We start from the raw sequence: 21567 nt of genomic DNA on the forward strand, positions 1-21567 counted from the left end.
TTGAAGTGGCAGTACTATAGTGCTGCCAAAATGTCTTCAGCCGTGGCAAAAATGTGAACTAAAGCTCACACCCGCTACACACCCACGCGTTGAGCCAATAAAGGTTCAGCTGTTGCTAAGCGAGATAGCCTTAGCGAAAGGGAGTGAAATTTCTGCAGCCGATAGTAGCGCTTGGAATGGAAGACTAGGTGTCAAATCAATGCAGTGTATCCATAGTACACTTCTGTTTCTCATCTACAATTTGTAAGAAATAAATTCTGTCTGCAGCAGCGTGTTTGGGTGACAATTGTCAACCACGCGCCTATGTACGTAACGAGTAAAATGTCAAAACGCCGGAAGACAGAGACGACAAAAGATAAGAGGATTGTTCTGCAGTGGCTTCAGGGGTAAAATGGAAGAGTCGGAGGTGTATTCTTCTGAGAGTGATTATGAAATTTATCACGTGAGTACAAGTGACCACAGCACTGGATCGAAACAAGATAGCCAATGGTGATATTTTCTTATCTTCTAAAGATATGTGCAATTACTGCACTTTGCAACCTGAAATTCAATACCAGTTCACCTCAATTGTTACAAAGGAGGTTTTTTTTTGGAGAATATCGCATGGGAAATGATTAAACCTCAGACTAGAGGCCTGCACGGGCTCGGGCAGAGCCCGTGGGCCTAAACTCAACCCGGCCCGCGGGCCGGACTCGGGCCCACAAAGTATATATCACTTCGGGAACGGGCCGGGTTCGGACTGTAAATTTTCAAATATACAACCATATTTCTCGGGCCTTTTCGGGCTTAACTTTGCAAATATACTATACAACGAAATTTAATGGACGGTTTTCTCTGGAGGAGAAATTATAAAGCACAACTACAAAATTAAACCTTTAATTACTGTAAATAAAAATACAATTTCGCGTTAACTAATAAGTTTCTGTAATTTGGGCTTATTTCGGGCACATTTGATTATCACACGAGCTCGGACCGGCTAGGGCCTAAATGTTACAAGATATTTCGGACTCGGGTCGGCCCCCAGGAGCGCCGATCCTGGGAGGCCCGGGCCCTCCAAAGCTCATGTGGGCCCCTCATTGTACTTGTAAATTTACAATATTTGGCATAATTTGAATGCAATTTGTCTTAAAATCCTTGCATATGCTTTCTGCATCTGAATGGGCCCCACCCCCAAATTTACAGAGAAATCGGCGCCTTTGTCGACCCCCACTTTATAAATTCACGGGCCGGGCCGGTCTCAGGCTGAAAATTCCGGCCCCTGCAGACCTCTACCTCAGACACAACGCCTATGCTGTATTTCTTAAATTCGAATTAAAATTAGGAAAAGGGGGCGACTCAGACTGTTACTTGGTGTTGTGAAAAAGATAATGGTCGTTCTTGAGAAGCCATCAGGATCCAGAGGACGCTGCTACGCTTGTGGAAGAGGAGGAGACAAAACTACAAGGAAGTGATGCTTGAAATGTAAGAGATGGATGTAGAGAATATCTCACAGACATTCGCGTAACATGCTAGGAATCAGCCTAGTTGTCACGAAAAAAAAAGTCCGTTATATTCAGTAGGACACTGTGTATAACCAAACCTATAATCTGTGATTATTATTATATCAAATAAATGAAAGAATCGTCATTTAAATATAATTTTGCTTATTCTAGATACATTTTAATGGATGTGTAACACATGTCACCCATGCTCCTAATTGTGCAACACAAACGTACGCGCCTAACACAGGGTTAAACATTAAATCACGCCGAGTGCTTTTAGCCATTGCTTTATTTGTTTAATTTACTCCACTACAAATAAATATCCTTTTTTATTGTATTTCATAAAAGCATTGCTTTTAATTTTTGTAAATTTTGGTTATTTTTACTGAATATTGTCTTTATTATTTAATACCTTGCAATCATCTCTACTTCTTTCTTAACTTAAAATAGTTCCAAACTTTTCCGTTAAAGGCGCCACCTAAAGGTCTCGAACTACCACTGAACCACTCTGCCATCTGTTGAAGTAGTGCTTATTTACCTAACATTGGCTACGCATACACTCCATCTAACTAGGCAGAAATGCTCCCCCACTGGAAAATGGATATATACAGGGTGAAAAGTGCGGGGGAACGCGGGGGACGTCGTCTCCCCACCTCAGAAAGTAAGTATGGCGTTCCCCAGTTCCTAAAAATGTTACAATGGACCAAGGTAGGCAGAGGGACGGCGTGACGTCATGCCGCTACCTACCGTCCCCCTTTCTTTTCAGATACACTTTTACCCCTGGAAATATATTTTGCATAATTTGATAACACAAAATTAGATATCCCATCCGAAAGTGTAACATACACTCGTATTCCAAAATTACTGCTGCTAATGGGCGTATATATTAGGTTCAATTTCAATTTTTATTAAAGATTGAGTTAAAGGCTTGTACCTCATCTTTCACTCGGTCTAATACATAGTAATATTATCAACAGTAATATATAAAAATAAAACAAAAAAGAAAAATTCTGAGTATAGCAAGAACGTCGAAAAGAGCACATAGATATTCAAAATTTAAAAAATAAAAATACAAGAGAAAAAATAATAACAAGAGCAACGGCAATATGTTAGATATAATACCTTAATTATTAACTTAGTTGCCGTGACAGCGCTAGAGGGGACGGGCATCGTCCTCCCCCTGACTGGCCCTTCAGACCAGGTCCGTAGCCAGGATTATTTCGTTGCGACACAGCTTGTGGGAACCCTTTTTTTTAAGTTTTACGTCCCACGATTATGCTGGTTAGGCTAAAGGAGATTGAGGAAACCTATTATATATATATATATATATATATATATATATATATATAGTGGCGGATCCAGGATATGATCAAGGGAGGGGCTAAACCATATTTTGCCGTTTTATCCAGTGTATACCTGGGGGCCAAGAAGGGGCTATAACCCCTATAGTCCCCCTTGGATCCGCCACTGTATATATATATATATGGATAGATATAGATAGATGAGGGCAATTCAAAAATTATCCGCAATTTTGACATACACCGACGACCGCAAAACAGGATTGAATATCTCTGCTTGGATGTTTAACAAGTCAACAAGCATGTGTAAATTCCCTTCCCCGTCTCTGAAAGTTATTGAGAAATTGGTGCCCCTGAGCCTCTTAGGAATAAGAATCGAATGAGAGTAGAGACTATAAATCTCGTTATCACCGGGGATCCAATACATCCTGTTAAAAGCTGATCGAATAACCAATAGAGTTATCTGAATTCCTGTTCATTATTTTTCTTTCTTTCCTTTTCTTTCTTTCTTACACGTGGAAACGTTTATGTCAGAAGGAGAAGAGCGGAAGATAATTGGTCCTTTAAAAAAATGTATTATTCATACGTTATAAATAACAAAGATGCCAGAACCCGACTGTTTCATAGAATCTTATATATGCAAAGTCACGTCTTTACTAATAACATAGTACTTACTGATTATGTAGATAATGATATGGTAGATATCTGGAGAAATAAGGCTTACCTAAAAATAAATTGGCAGGTGCTGTGTAGTAATTTGTTTGCTGAATGTTAAAAGGAAAACTCTTAATAAAAATAAAATAATAGAAAAGAACAAAAATGAGAACTCCACGATTACGTCATTCAACACCATGCAACTTTGCAAATTTGTAAAAGAACTGGAAGATAAGAAAGAACATAACAAATTGTGTGTGTGTGTGTGTTCTTTCAAAAAAAATCATATCTTTCCTTTTAAGGTTTGGCGTGGATTTTCTCAGGATACTTCCGTTTTCTCCCACTTTCTCATTCCACCAATTCTTTCATCATCACTCACTGCCTTCAATCATCGTTTGCTTTGACGTAAAGGGCATACGAGTAATCGTGGGACGTTAAACTGAAAGAACAACCTTTTAAAGTATGTTTTCTGTTTTTCCTTATTCCCAAAATGCATACAAAATATTATTTTCGTGCATGATGATCTTGAAATTTTGCTGGGGTCTACTATTATTAATCCAATGTTCTCGGAATTGCTGCCAGTGTGAATGTTGCTGTGCTGAACTTCGTTACGGTACCATACAGCGATAACATCTTCAGAGCTTTCGTTACCATACATCGATAACATCTTGAGAGCTTTCGTTACCATACATCGATAACATCTTCAGAGCTTTCGTTACCATACATCGATAACATCTTCAGAGCTTTCGTTACCATACAGCGATAACATCTTCAGAGCTTTCGTTACCATACATCGATAACACCTTGAGAGTTTTCGTTACCATACATCGATAACATCTTCAGAGCTTTCGTTACCATACAGCGATAACATCTTCAGAGCTCTGAAGATGCTACCGATGTATGGTAACGAAAGCTCAGCACAGCAAATTTCACTCTGGCAGGAATCCCGAGAACATCGGATTAACATTTTCGTGCATGTTTGTTTATGCAGCTATATATATATATAAATTGGAAATTCTTAATATGCGTAAAGAAGTCGTATTCATCAAATTACGTCAGTGACGTATGTTAATGTTGTTATATACAGGGTGTTTCAATACAACACCGACAACGTTTGGGAGATGATTCCTGGCACCAAGATAAGACAAAAGGTATAAACCAAACTCGGTACACAAATGCTTTCTTTTGGAGTTATAGGCTGCCGAAAACGTGAAAAAAATGAACTTTAAAGGTCCATAACTCCAAAACTATGGGGCCTATTGTAGTCGGGTCAAGACTTCACTTAGAAATTAATATGTGCGCTATCCAAAAATACATGTTTCAGAATCCTAACGTACTTACGCAACAATTTTTATAGAGAGAGTTTGGCTACGGGCTTATAATTTGAAGTAGTCGCCAACTACCTCTATAAAATTGTTGTGGAAGTACCGCAGGATTGTGAAAAGTGGATATTTCGATAGGGCACGTACTAGTTCCTAAGTGAAGTGTTGACCCGACTACGGTAGGGCCCATAGTTTTTGAGTTATGGACCTTTATAGTTCATTTTTTTGACGTTTCCGGCAGCCTATAACTCCAAAAGGAAGCAAAAGGAATATATATTTCGGAAACAACATTAAAACCTTACTGGTGCTGATTCCTAACGCCTAAGTAAGACAAAAACTACATTCTAAGCTGGATGTTGAAATGTCTCCTTTCGACGCTTTCACTAGCCGAAAATTCGTCGGAAAATTGCGAAAATGGTTGAAGGAAATATCGACTGAAAGTTATAGAAAGGGAGCATTTATTACTTTCAGGTGTAGATTATATTCATAAATTGTATCCTTAGGTGAATGTGGCAGTCGGCACTTTCTCCCTTACTATCGAAAGTTATTCTGCGGTGCATTCTAGCAATTTGTTCATAGATGTGTGTTTGAGATATGTGTTTGGTTGCAGACAAGGGTCTAAGAAGGCATATATGAGGATTTTAAGACAAATTGATTTCAAATTATGCCAAATATTGTATATTCATGAAGAATGCATATAACAATAAAAAAAATAAATAAAACACGTATTCATAAAAATACATGGGACCCACATGAGCATTGAGGGGAAAGCCCCCGCGAGCCCCCAGGATCGTCGTCCTTGCGTATAAGGACACTTAATGCTGTAGTTAATAGCTTTGTTTTCTCTAAAGTCGTTAAATTACAGGAACGTTCAAGATTTTTGATATGCATAGGTGCTAGTTATATTATCCTTATTTTCGCCAGTTTTATTTTTTCCGGCGATTTTTAATTTTTATTAGTTTTACTAAAACGTGATATTTCTTCTAATCGTGAGTTAGGTATCTTTTTTTTTTTATATAAACATTGAGAACGAATAGTTTGCTTCTTTTAATGAGTTTTTCTTCGGACGATTTTCTCAAAAATTACACAGCCGATTTTGTCCACATTTCATTAATAACCTGGCAATATGCCGTAACTTATTTGTGCTGAAAGTATGTACGAGGAGTCATTTATTTTTAGGAGTGAATTTTTCGGACGATTTTCTCAAAAGCATCTCAGGCCAATTTGTTCATATTTCATAAATAAATATTTCATTATTAATTCTATAATGTTACGGAAATTATTCCTTATGAGTAAATTTACAAGGGGTAATTTACTGTTGGGATCAGATTGTTTCTGGACTACTTTCTGGAAAATGATTCATTCGATTTTCGTCATATTTCATAAATAAAGATGTCATTAACCTCTTGTATTCCAGGTGTCATTTTCCAATGTGCGTGCTGTAATATCAGTTTCATTTACTGTTAAAATACTGTCTAGACCCTTATATAGGCCATTGTCATTGTGCGCGTGAGGTAAGCATTCACATTACTGATAAAAACAATTATTTACATTTTGGAACACTTCGACTGAAAAAAGGAAATTCTATTCTGAAGGAATTTTATGCTGCTTCAGGTTAGCAGCATTGACCGGAAAGTTTTTCCCTTTTCCGATCTCAAAATAGATCTCGAAGTTGCTAATTGTTTATCGTCAAAACAAATACATCTGTGTTGTAATTGAATGCTTTCTTAGGCCTGTCATCTACTGAGACAACACTTTGTTTTTCTTTTTCGTCTGTAAGGTGCTGCCACCTAAGGACAAACAGTGAAACTAAATGTTGCCTTGCATCCACTAATAAATTTCATCATCTCCAGGATTAATTCGACCTTTACTAAGGGATTCATGGATATCACTGGTACGCAAGGGGTTAATATTCCTATATCGTTACATAAATATATTCCATGAGAGTATCCACAAGGGGTAGTTTACTATTAGGGTGAGTTTCTTAACGATTTTGTAAACTACCACTCATGCAATTGTGTTCTTCATTAATGACTCCAACATATTGCATAAGTCATTTTATTGTAGAAAAATCTACAAGGGGTAACTTGGTTTATTTTTGGGAAGTGAGTTTCCTTTGGGTGAAATTTTCCGAAAACACTTTATAATTTTGATCGTATTTCACAAGAAAGTGCTAAATTAATAACTCCAAAAAAAAAAAAAAAAAAAAAAAAAAGCATGATTTAATTTAAGGTATTGGAGCAAGAAAGTTTAGTTCGGTTCCCTGTACCTTTCATTCTTTAAAACCTTGGAGTCAATAATATCGACTTTCAACTTAGTTTCGAAACAGCACTAAAGGGGGCCGCTCTAAAAAATAAAAGTGCATATGACAATTGTGTTTTTCTTCCTTCTGCCCGTCTGTGCACATGTCGTTCTCAAATCGTTTGATGTTGTGGATTTCATGCATTAAGCGTCAAAGTGCAGCACCTGAGCGTTTGGCTACTGGCCACTTGGCTTCTGTTGTATCACAGATGCTTCCAACCTAAGACAACTAATTAACTTTTATGTTACCGAACTTCCTGAAATTAACCTTATGTTCTCAGTAGATAAATGACAATCCTTTGCTTACATCGTTGAAGAAAGAACCAATGGTCTAATGAGTTCAAGATGGTACAGTACCTATCTCAGTTTAAACTTAAACTCAAACTGATGTATTTATTATTTTTATTATTATTATTATTATTATTATTATTATTATTATTATTATTATTATTATTATTATTATTATTATTATTATTATTATTATTATTATTATTATTAATTACAAATCTTTATATTTTTCTCAGGCCCGTATCCAGGGGATCTAGGAGGCCGGGCCTCCCCTAAATTTTTGCTTGGCTACCGGCCTGGTTTTTCTTACATCAATCAATTCATTTTTCACCTGAGCTTGGAAAAGTCCATTGTTCTGGCAAACACAATGGAAGTTTCCTCATATTTTACGAAACCTTTAGCTATAGTGACTCGGAAAGGTATTCAAACAGCTACTATTTTTTAAGAATGAACGCCTGTTCACGATTGTTTAACGAGTAAATTAAGTTGAAATGATATATGTCATCTACACGAACCTTAAACATTTACATCCGCACTATTTTGCACCATTAATTCACCAATTGCGCCTCATATTCCGTGTAGTTTGCTTGTTTCACGTCGTACTCCCGTCCAAAAAGTATTCGTACACCGTAGTTTTGTTCCTAATAAAGATACCTGCAAAGCACTGTTAGTGTAATTACTCTTACATTGATGCTTGACAGGGCCGACCTTAAGCCGATTGGACCGATTGCTGCCAATCGGGCCCCACGCTTGTGACGTCTACTCTACTCTCCAGTGCCGTTTTAACAGCATATTAGGCCTCACAGCAACCAGTGTGTTGTGGTCCCTATGACTAAATTTTGCCCCTAATACATGTAATTAATACATGCCATTCTGATCGCGGGGTCCCCAATCAAGTGGCTATGGTAATGGTTCTGCTACTCTTGGTTGTCAAGTACACATAACAACTTATTGCAATACAGATGCATTCATGGACAGTCTCGGGCTGGGGGATGTAGGGCCTCAGCAGGAGCCCCACAAAGATTACTAAGTTCCATCTTCTTAATGATCGTGGGGCCCCAGAGTAGGGGTCTGTTCTGTTTCTTTATGGTATTGTAATAACTTGTCAAATGACTATCAGAGGGACCCAGTAGGACTTTATAAAAGTCAGTCTCATTTCGCAATTCATGGGGCCCCAATACACATTTGGACAATATGATGCTGGGGCCCCATTGTTCATATTGTTAAAATATATTCTTACTAGACCACAAACAAAGGACCCCAAACAGAACTTTATAATACTACAAGTTTCATTCCAATAAAGGGACCCCAATACTACATTCAACGCAGGGCCACCGAAGTCTGGGAACGGAATTAACTACAAGGAGTGACATGCAGATGTGTTTTATCTTATTTTCCATGTTATTCAATATTCATTATATAGACCCTATATATTTAGAAAGGGCCTCGGCAAGGATCGATGCCCTCCTGCCCTGGTCACTCCGAGCCTGTTCATGGATTCCACAAGGAACGGTATGGCCTCTTCCTAACAAGTAAATTAATAGTTTGTATTAAGTTTCTGGGCATAAGTAAATATTTTCAGAATATTTAAATGAATAAAATATGTCATCCATCTTCCATCAGTTCCTTAAAGTTTGTGATCGTCTCATCACCATTTAATTTTGTCTTCAGTCTATAACGATTTCAAGCTGATTATACCTTTCATAAGTAGCTACCTACGATGTTCTTACTAGCGTACATTAGGCTTTCTTCACTTGAATCCTTTTCTAAAAGATACAGCTGCTATGAAATCTTTGAACCAACGAATTCATATCAACCCAGATAGCACGAATACTTGCGGCAAATTTTTGCTTCGTTTAGTGGAGCAAACAATCTGAAAGTTTGTGAAGGCAAAATTTCTTAATATTTATTAAAAGCTTTCAATATGATCTGCAAATTTTCGCTGATTTATAAAAATAAATTCACCACTGCAATTAATTTGCATCTGTTTTGAAAATATAGCGTCGAAAGTTTGCCGTCGCAAACAGTTTGCAACTCTGTAAAAAACTTGTTTCGAAAAACTTGCTGAAAGCAAATATGTGATATTACCGAGTGCGCGCGCATGGTACCCAGAATTCACTGTGCTACATCAACTGTGACAAAACAAGCGGGAAGTGAGAATCGAGAAAAACCAATACATCAGAGGACTCCAGAATAAATTCACTGGTCTCTTATCAGATGTTTTTATTGACCCAGGCAGCCTGACGTTATTTTGTGAATGTGTGTGAGAGTAAGTACAGGGATATGACCGTTGAGTAAGTAGATAAATTGCGATATCCTTTGTCTGTGCGTTTATCGTTCGCAAGTTTCTTATCTTTGGCAAATAGCTAAAGATGTTTAATGCTTGCCACTAAGAAAAGACGGATCCACATTATAAAAATTTTGATGTTTCATAAAGTTAGGTTTCACTTTATAAATTAGCAGCAAACATTACCTGACACATTTGCAGCAAACATGATCTTACGATCGTGAAAACACTTTCTGTAATGTTGCTGCAAACCTTTTAATATTTTCACCAAATTCATCAGCTCATTTTCGGAAATTTTGTCAAAGAAAATTTGCACAAAATATTTGCAGCAAAGTCCTGGTAAACTTTCTTGCTGTGCAGTCGCAAACATTTCGTTTGTATTGGCAGATGTTTTCATTTTCTGAGGCAACTTTGCTGCAAACTCAGCCAGCGTCAACTTCGTTATTTGCATTGAACTTTCGGCAAATTTTCTCATTTGAAAAGGCAAGTTTTTTGCAAACATTTTAGTTTGCCTTTGCAAATTTTTAAACATTTTTAAAAAGTTTTCTGTGCTATCTGGGAATGTACATTTCATTGTGTCTTACAAATATAAATTATGGAAACATAGACTTCACCATTGTATTTCTCGTAAATTCCTAGCCCAATTTGAAATATTACATGACCCTCTTCCTATTTAAAAAATTCAAGCGAGGTACAAAATGGCCGACTTGAAGATGGCGGCCATAATAAGCATACCCTCCCCCCCCAAAAAGAGATGTCTACTTTCTCCCGGTGTCGGTTAATGTGTTTTTGTTTTTCACCCCTTTACTCGTTTTACAAATAAAATGAAATTTTCAAACTTGGTACATATTGTTACGGCTTATTCTGATAAATCAGATTTTTGACCACTGTTGCTTTCTTTAGGAACGGAAGCATTTTAAATTTTGTTTACGCTCGTTTCTTGATATTCCACACTTCTCTGCCAAGTTTGGTCAAGACCAACGGCGCCGACTTTTCAAAATTTATGTGGGTGCGTATCAATGGCGGGACGTGTTATGTTTTCAGAGGGGGCTCAATATTTTTGTTTGATTTCCTTATAGTTAGAATATTTTGTGAACATTGTCATAAAGGCTCGTTTCTATTCACAATATAGTTCTATCTTTTATTATGGAGACTGCCTTTGACTAAGCCAGAGATAGGCAAGAAAAGGGGTTGCTTGGTTGTCTGTACACAAATACATTTGAGACAAACAATTATGTTTTAGAGGTTAGAAATTTTAACTTGCATCTCAAGGTTTTAATTGTTTATTATTTTTTGATAATAGCAAGAGGGAAATATTTATTTTATTTTGTTTTTATCAAACTAGAAATCTTGTGGGTGCTGCGCACACACAAGATTATTTGTGTGGTTGCTGGAACCCCGGAGCACCCACGTAGTCGGCGCCCATGTTCAAGACACTAGGGGCCTTATGCAGACTCGTTTTGTCACGTGATTAGTGCTATACTAAAGACTTCGACTAACATATGTTTCCTGCAGTAGTCAGGCTTTTAGTATGACGCTAATCATGCGTCAAAACGACTCTGCATAAGGCGGTAGATTTCGACATCGATAGGTTTACTTGTAACAGAAGAAAACTATGAAATACTGGTACAGAACCTTTTTGAAAAATTGCAAGACACAAGGGTGAAATATGCATTTTAAATTCATTTACTGCATTTCCATTTGAGTTATTTCTCTGAAAAATTAGCTGCTACAAGCAATGAACAGGGTGAGCGTTTTCATCAGAATATTTTTCTAGATGGAAAAATATTATAAAGGGAAATGGGTAAAACCAGTAAACCAGCAGAGAGAGAGGGCAATATATATATATATATACCCTGTATTGGTTCTACATTCCTTGGCCTTGGTGCAAGTTAGTTGTAAACCTAGGGCGCCGCACCAATGAAGCCAACTCTGGTGCTTGAGAAAGTTGTTGACAGAGGTATAACCTATTTCTCGATCTCTGTTCAGCCTCAAACATTTAGTAAAAGGTAGGATGGAGCGGAAAAGGAAGGAAAGATTATAATCAGGGTTCACAATTAGACTAAATCGGTGTCTGAATAGATAGATTATTCATTACGAAATAAATTAAAAACGAACGTTTGGTCGCCCAGAAATAGGTACAGCGGGGGACACTTCTAGATGGTACACCTTAGCCGTAAATCTCCATATGGCTGTACCATTTAGAAGTGTCCCCCGCTGTACAAGAACATATTAGTGCATACAATCAAAATTAATCCAAAGATAAGTGTTCCTCGGATTGCAAATGAACTGCAGAAAGACGAGTAAAGGTATTATTGGCTACAACAAGGTGACCATAATTTTTACATGCAAAAATGGGTCATATACGAATCGGCGACGGGGGGTAGGGGGGAAATCTGACTTCCAGATTCAATTTTGGGACTCAGCAGTGTTTTCAATTTACATAATATACAAGTAATTAACTACTTGGACACTCAGAACTCCTACTCAATTTTCACTTGAAGATTCAAAAGTTCCAGACACAACTGAACCTTCCCAATGAGTGTTGGTACGGAAGAGTATAGAATCTGCATTGACCATTTATATTTTGAATAGTAATTACGGGACAACTGGGTCATTTTTGCTTAAAAACGGGACATTTAGGCGTCTCGTTTGAGGATCAGAAAAAAAATGGGACAACGGTTGAAAAAAGGGACTGTCCCGGCTAAAATGGGATGTCTGGTCACCTTAGGCTACAAGGAAGAATGCGTTGAAAACAGCATGCTATAATTGGCGTATCTGAAGAAATAAAACTTGAAGGATTAACTGTAATCGCAAGAAGCGCCTAGAATTCGCTCTGAATGGCGTAAATAAGCCCTTTGATATTTGAAACAGTTATTTTCATCGACGAGAGTTAAGTACAACTTGTTTGGGTCAAATGGGAGAAAAATTATGCGAAGAATAAAGAGTATAGAGATCGATCCCAAAAATCGTACTCGTGTAGTGAAACATCCAAGAGGATTTGTGCTTGTTTAGGCGGTTAATGAGTGCTGTTGGTGTTGGAAATTTGTGTTTTGTAGAAGGGACGATGAATCAACGGAACTAGATCAATATTTTAAATAGCAATCTTCGGCAAAGAACTGCAAAAATGGATCCCAATAATGACTTCGTATTTTTGCACGATAAGAATTCAAAACATACCACACATACAGTAGCGTGCGTAGAAAGTTATTTCGGGAGGGGTTCAAACTCAATATGAGGGTATTTTATATTAAAATTCCTAAAATTGACCCTAAAATTTGGCTAAATTTATAGAAAAGTCGAAATTTCGGGGATGGGTCCGGACCCCCAGGACCCACCCCCTGCGTACGTCCGTGTACACATAACATTAATACTAGAATGTGGGTACTAATACTGTACCCAAACAAGTTCACACATACACGTAGTGTGACCAGACATCAATCCCATTGAGCATTTACGAAAAGTTTTCAATTTTAACAAAAAATAAGTTACAGGGTTATTTCTAACAAAGTAGTTATCTAAAATGCTTTATTGGAAGAATGTGACGTCACCTATAAATACAGCGAACTTAGTCATTTCCATTTACAGAAGACTTCAGGCAATTATAGCTACTAAAAGCAACCCTACAAAATATTAATCAGTTGAAAAATTATATTATTACTATTATGGGTAGTGGGTGGGAGTAAGTCATGGTAGCTCATGGACCAGAGTGTATTCTGCTGGGTCATAGGTCTCGGTGGGTGGTGGGTCATTTGGTCATTGGTCAAGGTTTCATTGGCCCCACGCCATGTTAATCCATATCGAACTGTAACACTGTATGTGAGGGAATATTTTCAAATATGAAAAGTCAGTAGACAGATCCTAGAAATAGACTTAATGTTGATATAGTGAAAGCAAAACTTGAAATTTGTGCAAATTATAGACAAAGTGGTCATAGTGAGTCCGAAACATGTTTGTGGGCAGCCAAGGGCACCGATTTATCTGTAAATTTAAGGGGGGGGGGACATTCAGATGCAGAATATATATATATATATATGAAGATTTTAAGACAAATTGCACTCAATTTATGCCAAATATTGTATATTCAAAAATACAGTAGGGGCCCACATGAGCTTTGGGGTGCCCGGTCCCCCTCAGCCCCCCCCCCCCAGGATCGGCGCCCTTGTGCGCTGCAATGAATAGCAAATTTTTAAGTGAAGAACCATAAAACCTTATTTCTTTTGGCGTCATAAATATAGTAAAATTTCTCCTTCTGTAACGTTTTTTCTGTTCCTTTATAAACAAACAAATTTTTGTATAATGGAATAGGCTTACTCTACATAAATAATTCTTGTAGTGAAACGTCGGGGAATCTGTGGACCTTAAATAACAATCCTCAACAATAGGAAATAGTGGTACAATTTAGAGGTGAAAGAGTCGAATGGTCTTTATTGATTTCAGAAAACTGTACCAATCTTGTCATAACCTGTCTGTTTGTCTGTCGGACTGGCACTCAGTCTATAGGTAACTGTCTTGAGCAGAGCCGGAATTAGGTTTGATGAAACTCGTGATGAAATGACATTAATTAAAACAAGTACGTGGTTAGATCGTAAGTGAAGGGGACACCACAGACATTTTTCCATAGTCGAATTTAACATGAACCATGGGCTATGTGGTGGAATACTGAACCACGATTAGCAAACGGACTCTCCACGTTAAATTGAGTTGAGTTGAGTTGATTTTCAGTTTAACGTCCCTTTCAGCAGCGAGGCTATATGAAACGGGACCTACTGATTAACGTGGAATCCAAACCACATGAGCTCCGGCAGAGGATCGAACTCGGATCTCCCACGTCAAAGGCGCGTTCGCTAACCGCTTAGCCACGGAGTTTCCACATTAAACTGAATAATTGCCTATATATATATATATATATATATATATATATATATATATATATATATATATATATATATATATATATATATATATATATATATATATATAATTCTTTTTATTTTGAATCACGGCCGGCCCTAGGCAACTTAACAATTTGCCGCCCCCTTTCTCCAGAAAGAACAAATCTTAAAAGCTACGATTTTAAATATACGGTACTATCCCATAATGAACAACGGAGAGGGAAAAAGCACTCGCACTCAGAAAGACCTAAACAAAAATACATCTCGCTGTGTCTGTTTTTTTTTTTTTTTTTACATAATGATCTATTATGTTAGTAAAAGATAAAGCAAACACACCTGCAGAGGAAAGATAGTAATCTTTTTATAGAATTCAATATCGAGCTTCAATTTCAATATATCAATTTGCAATTCCAGTGCAGCTATATCTTATATCTTTATTTCTTGATTTTCCTTCTACATCTCTTAAAACATTTCTTCTAAAACTTGTTTCCATCTTCAATGATAACGAACTTGTTTAACTACGTCAAAGACAAGAGTTTTCATTTCAAAACTGTAATAACTAACTAAATGGAACAGGTGTTCGCTACTGTTCGAGACCACCTTCAATGATAACGAACTTGTTTAACTACGTCAAAGACAAGAGTTTTCATATCAAAACTGTAATAACTAACTAAATGGAACAGGTGTTCGCTACTGTTCGAGACCACCTTCAATGATAACGAACTTGTTTAACTACGTCAAAGACAAGAGTTTTCATATCAAAACTGTAATAACTAACTAAATGGAACAGGTGTTCGCTACTGTTCGAGAATTGAGTTCTTATATTTGAAAGTAATTCATGCTGGGATTTGTTTGACCATTTGCTTTAGCACTGTCCATGTGACCGTAAATTAATGCGGCCTAAACATGATTTATGAATGTTGTAATTAAATAGGTCAGCTTAATAAATTTAACTACCATCAGTATGAAGTCTGTTTCCAACAAGAAGTAGTTATTTTAAATAATGCCTAGTTATGACAGATTTTGCAGTCCTTCGAAACTCGCCGCTCCGTGCAAATGCATGTGTTACACATATGGTAGAGCCGGCCTGCCTGGAATCGAACCAGGAATAATGTGGGTCATATATAAGTGTTCTACTGCTGAACCACCACGCTTTCATGGCACGAAATCTAAGCAAGCATTCTTCGCTCCGGGTTCCCTCGACTGAAAAATACTAACCATGTATGGAATGATGGTGAAGGGCTATTATATTATTTCTTAAGGTTCGATTAATTTCGTACAGGGGGTAGTGGTGGCTCAGTGAGTGGTAGAGCGTTCACTTATGGTGCATAGAGTCCTTGGTTCGATCCCACTTCGCGCCAAGTCCAGACCTACCAACTCTCCCGCATTATGCGGGAGTCTCCCGCATTTCGACATTCACTCCCGCTCTCCCGCAACGAAGTAGCAAACTCCCGCATAATCGGAATGGGGCAGGGAGGGGGAAAAGTAACCGCTTTACATACCTTTTCTTTTTTTTAAAAAAATAATAAAATACCGTTGAAATTTCACCTAATTTATTTTTCGGTTAAAATAAAGTATACATTGAACTACAATAATAGTGGGTACCTGTTCCTCATCATTAGACAATTTTGTGTTGGTCATTCACAGTAGAAACTAACGGATCGAATTTAGGGCCGAGCTGTGTTTACACGTACGTGTGTGTGTGAGAGAGAGAGAGACAGAGTCGCTAAAAAATCTCTAAAGTCGCTAGAAGTCGCTAAACGCCTCCTGCCAAGTCGCTAAAAAAGTCGCTATATAATTTTACAAAGGAATAAAAATAATTTAAATATTTGTCATGTACAATGGAAGACTCGAGTATTTTTTTCTTTTGAAAAATGACCATCTTGACAAAACCACTGCACTATGCGCTTTGAAGAATACAAAATTAATAAATATAGCATTAAAAGTTTGCAAATACTTAAAATTTTGGATCGCTTTTTCCCATTCCCTCTTATAGACTACGATTATCTTTTTGGGGGGCGGGTTGGGGAATTTATGTTGCTTTCGTATTGGAACGCTTCACCGAACTCACCCCACGAAATTTCTGTATAATTTATATTATGAACAACCGCAGTTAAATTAATATATAAATCACACGCACTACACTGAACCAGAAAAGCACAATGTTCTCCAACGTCACTGTCACTGTACGCCCTGTGCAATGCAAGAGGTTACCAGCTATTACAACTAGTTAGATACGGGAAATTCCCGGATTTCCGAACCGCAGTGAAGAAGGGCATAGCAGCGACGAATCCAACGAAGTAAGTCACTCATAGCAGCAGTGCAACCGAGTGTGTAAAAGTAATTATTTGTATCATAAACTGCAAAATTTTCGAAAGTTTAATATAAGTATAGAACAAAATATTTGAACTCCTAAATGCCACTAGATTTGTCGCTAGGCGCTAAGTTAATTTTTTTGTCGTTAGACACTTTCAAAAGTTGTTAGTTTTAGCGAAAGAGTCGCTAAATTGGCAACACTGAGTCAGCTTTATGGTGGACAAATACCGTGTGCAAGTGCGCCCATTTTATAGTTTCCAAGGGGGAGCAAGAATAAGCGACGTTTCAAAGATAGTTTCAAATTTTGCTGTAACTAATGTAAAAATTCTGTTGGATTTTCGATATTCTGAAGTACAATTTCCTATAGGGGGCGAGCGCCCCACCTCCTCCCCCCAAATGGGCGCCCTTGACCGTGTGTGTTGGTTTTCTCGGGGTTCTCCCGTTTCTTCCCACTTTCTTCATTCCACCATTTTCTTCATTTCTCATCACTTTAGACTAGCCAGCATAACCTTGGGACGTAAAAAGAGATTTCATAGGCTATTTCTTCACTAAAAAGGCGGTAAAGGCTTCTTCAGCTGTTGACAGTGTTTATTTCTAAGAAGAAATTGCTGTATATGAGTTAAAAAAAAAAAAAAAAACAACGAGGACATGAAAACAGTAGTCTTGGTTGAAGCGTCAATTTTGTAATTAGATCTTTTTTTCTTCTTTGATTTATAACGATTAATAAAACGTCGGCAACACGTGACAAGCTGTTCATTGTGTGATGCGTCATGCAAAAGTAAATGCCTTTTTTTCTTTTTCGTATTTTGCTTCTTTCACTTCCTTTTTGTTTTAGGTTTTCAACCGTCGCTGATCACGAGAGCTCAGAATGTGAAAAGGGAAAGACCCATCTAAAAAGCGTGTGTCTGAGTAATGAATGACCTTGAATCTCGAACGTGAAAAACAAAAACAGCCAATTATTGAGTGGCAATGCCCAATCTCTTCGCTTCTTTTTGCCCTTGCACCATCTAGCTAAACGAACCACTTTGATATACCATCCGTACAACACACATTTTAGCGAGTTAGGAAGAACTGCAATATTGAATATGCAATGCCGTGTGTCTTTTTTTTTTTTTAGTTCAGATTTCGAGTTGCAGGTGGCATTAAACGCAGTTTGAGTGGGCGCATTGTACCGTGATAGATGGTCAAATGCTGCTTTGATCATTTGCAGCTGTACCTGGTGAGCCGTTAAGGAGATGAACTGTGTGCAGTGTGACGGTGAAACAAAGCATCTCGTACGGTCGATATACAGTATTAGGAGGTTCTACAACTGACCAATTTGGAACTTACAAAGCTTAGCAACAAGGCCATTAACAAGCAAGCACCAGGTTGTCGCCGGCGTGTGTCATGCAGGGATCGAAGCCAAGTGAAGTTCAGAATGGTAAGTGCTGTCAATGTGTACAGAAGTTATTTATAGCATGCTTTTCTGGCACGATATGTTTCCGTTGGAAAGACCAGTAGAGAATCAAATTTGTTTCAAAGTCCTTGTTTTACTCCATTTGTATTGTATTTGTTTTGCTTAAGTGATTGAGTGGTAGTGGCGTACGCAAAAGGGGGTTCCGGGTTTTTGTCTTCTTGAAAAAGATATTAGGAAAAAAAATAAACATTTGCTATATATTAAGATACATTATGCATACAAACATTTTGTATACGGTGTGAACTTAGAGATTCAATTCTCCCCCTGATGAAATCTGTGTACATTACTGGTAAGCTAAGACTTCAGGTTGGCGATTGCAAGATATGTCTGTCGCGGATCCGAATGCCGATTTGGGCATGGATCAGTAGCGACGATAACGGCCTAACTGATTCCAGGATATGAGGGGTGGTATCAAGCAATTAGATCATTGTTAACCTATAATTGTAACATACTTTGGACGCAAAAAAAAAAAATGATGTACGAGGGTGTATCAAAAACTTCGTGCAATCACCTAGAAGAAATCCACTTTGGAGAACTGACACCATGGTGGTACTGGTCATCTATGTAGTTACAGTGTCTAGGGACATATTTTTGCCAGCGGTTCTTCACTTTCCGTAAGCTCGTTTTGTAAAAATCTGCTGTTTGACATTGAAATCATAGTTCAACCACAGAAATTACGTTATATTTACTGCCAAAATGGCGTCCTCTAGTGGATGGTTCATTTCTAGGAAGAAAAAGATGTCACTTAGTACTAGGTCCGATGAGTATGGGTTGGGGAAATATTTCATATCCTAATTCCACTGCCTTCATCATGGATGCATAGGCAAAATGAGCTGGTGCATTGTGTGCTAACAACAGCACTCATTCTGTGAGCAATCCACATTTCTTCAGTTCCCCTTGTAACTAGGTACCAGTAATGGTTTGCCCCCTGTGGTAGGTAATCTGTAGAGCAACCCACATTATGCTTTATTTTTTGTTTAATTATGCATTATTTTTTTCCAAATTATGCTTTACTGTTAATTTCAATCAGTTTTACATTAATCGTGTATAATGTATAATATTTACTATACATTAAATATTCTGAATATCTTGATCTATTTATTAATATTTTATGCAACCAGTTTCTTTTACATTTAATGAACTTTCTACTTAATGACTGTAAAGAGATATCCTCTACCTGAGTCAGTTTTTTTTTTTTTTTTTTTTTTTTTTAATGCCACCAAAAGTACAGAAAGTGCTCAAGTTCAAGGGATACATATAACAATATAGTGTGGAGTTCTTGTGTACTATTCATTGTTGGCGGAAAGTTTTCCTTCTTTTCTCCACATCAAAGGATTACACCGAAATTAGCTTTTCATTGTTGCATTGTTATGTTCTCAATGATTTTGCATTGTAAATACTGGTTTTAAAAAATATTAATATAGTATGTTAAATTTGCAGTTAAACAGAATTTTCCAAGAATTGTGCTATATATTTTAAATTATGCTTTATGCTGTATTTTCTAAAATTATGTTTTATTATGCTTTTAAAATTAGCTTTCTCTGGACCCTTAGACAACCACAACCATGTTCAGGGTACGAACCATATGTGTAAATTGCTGTTATGCTTTTTATGCTTTTGGGTCCTAGTAATCTGGGTAATAGTATACATGAGAACCCCCTGATCTGCGTTTCTTCTGTGTTCTATTATCACTTCTACATGAAATACCATAAATTTTCTACGTAGTGCAATAGTAAGAAGTATCCATGTGCACGAGACATGCGATATGCGTTAAATTCCCCCCCCCCTTACACACATAGTCATAGATATAGTACAAGGCCACTACACATGCAGATATAAAGTAAGGTACGTTTTTTTTTTTTTTTATTTTCTTATCAGTCGATAAGCAAATAAAAGTCGCTTTGTTACCCCCTTTGTAAGTTCGTACATAATCAATGAATAATCCCTAAACGTATGAGCGTCCTGCTCCTTCGGGAACTGATGTAGCTTCATGTATACTATATCCTAATCTGTTATGATGACCCCTTCATAGTCCCAGAAAACGGAAAGCATCACCTTGGCGGCAGACTTCTGCACTCGTACATTTTACTTGTAGTTGTGTGGGAGGAGGGGTGTTTCCATTATTAGTTCATTTCCTGTGTTTCTGGGTCATAAAGATACACCCAACGTTCATAAAGATACACCCAACGTTCATTCATTGTCACTAGTCTACCCAAAAAGGTCCTCTTCATTCACCTCACAGTGATGAAACATTTCTCTTGCAGCGTCTTCGCGATTTCTCTTCTGGAAAGGTGTGAACAGGCGTGGCACTCACCGTGCTGACATCTTCTGAAGATGTACCTGGTTGTGAATAATATTCCAGGCAAACCCACAACTCCTACCTATTGCACATAACACATTCCAAGGATGTTATAAAATAAAGGATCTGCCCATACAACAAACTCGTGAAGCTATACGTCACAGCTTCGCCACACCTACTCTGCCCACTCCGCGCCACTAAGATCGCAATGTTTCGAGTAGTGATGGCCAGAACCGGTTCTTGGTGGAACCGGTTTATCGGATCCAGGTCTGGAACCGGTTCTGAAAACCGGATCTCCAAGAACCGGTTCCTCGTGGAACCGGTTCCGCTGGAACCGAAACTTTGTGACCATTCCTACGCTAAACCCGAGCTGCTGGCAGGCTGTGAAAAGTAGGCTAGATGAAATGGTGGAAGCGACAGGCAGGCGCCCAGGCGGCGGCAGCTTGTCTCATTTGGCTAAGTAAACTGGGTAACTGGCAAACTCATTGGATAAACAGGCAAACTGGCCAACTCATTTGGCTAAACACCCACTGGTGGACCAAAATTTTTTTCTGGGGGCACAAGCGGGTCTGGGCGGGGAAGGCACAAGCGCATGGTCCTCTTTGCATTTTTTTAAAAGGTGAACTTTGTGCCTCCTTTACAGGTCTTTGGGGGCTTTCAGATCCAGGTCTGGAACCGGTTCCTAAGATCCGGTTCTGGAACCGGGTTTTCAGATCCAGATCTGGAACCGGTTCCTAAGATCCGGTTCTGGAACCAGATTTTCAGATCCAGATCAGGAACCGGTTCCTAAGATCTGGTTCTGAAACCGGGTTTTCGGATCCAGGTCTGGAACCGGTTCCTAAGATCCGATTCTGAAAACCGGATCTCCGAGAACCGGTTCTTAGGGAAACCAGGTTTTCGGATCCAGGTTCGAAACCGGTTCTGAAAACCGGTTCTTCGGGGAACCGGTTCCGCTGGAACCGGAACTTTG

At 38.0% G+C, this 21567-nt stretch overlaps 1 protein-coding gene across 2 annotated transcripts in view; it reads left to right on the forward strand.

Moving 5' to 3' along the window:
- The window catches only part of LOC145678840 (synaptic vesicle glycoprotein 2B-like), a 138284-nt gene that overhangs the window by 16502 nt on the left and 100215 nt on the right, over positions 1–21567 (forward strand). The window contains exon 1 of one of the 2 annotated variants that reach the window (XM_081749398.1): positions 17703–18262. The exons of the other annotated variant lie outside the window; for it this stretch is intronic. Coding sequence (XP_081605524.1) covers positions 18229–18262 — 34 coding nt within the window. The 5' untranslated portion in view covers positions 17703–18228. Of the gene's footprint in view, positions 1–17702; positions 18263–21567 lie in introns of those variants that run through there. 2 annotated transcript variants of the gene reach the window in all.

The sequence above is a fragment of the Thermobia domestica genome, chromosome 2 (genome assembly GCF_964235325.1).
Source record: "Thermobia domestica chromosome 2, izTheDome1.hap1.1, whole genome shotgun sequence".
In the NCBI taxonomy this organism is placed as follows: domain Eukaryota; kingdom Metazoa; phylum Arthropoda; class Insecta; order Zygentoma; family Lepismatidae; genus Thermobia; species Thermobia domestica.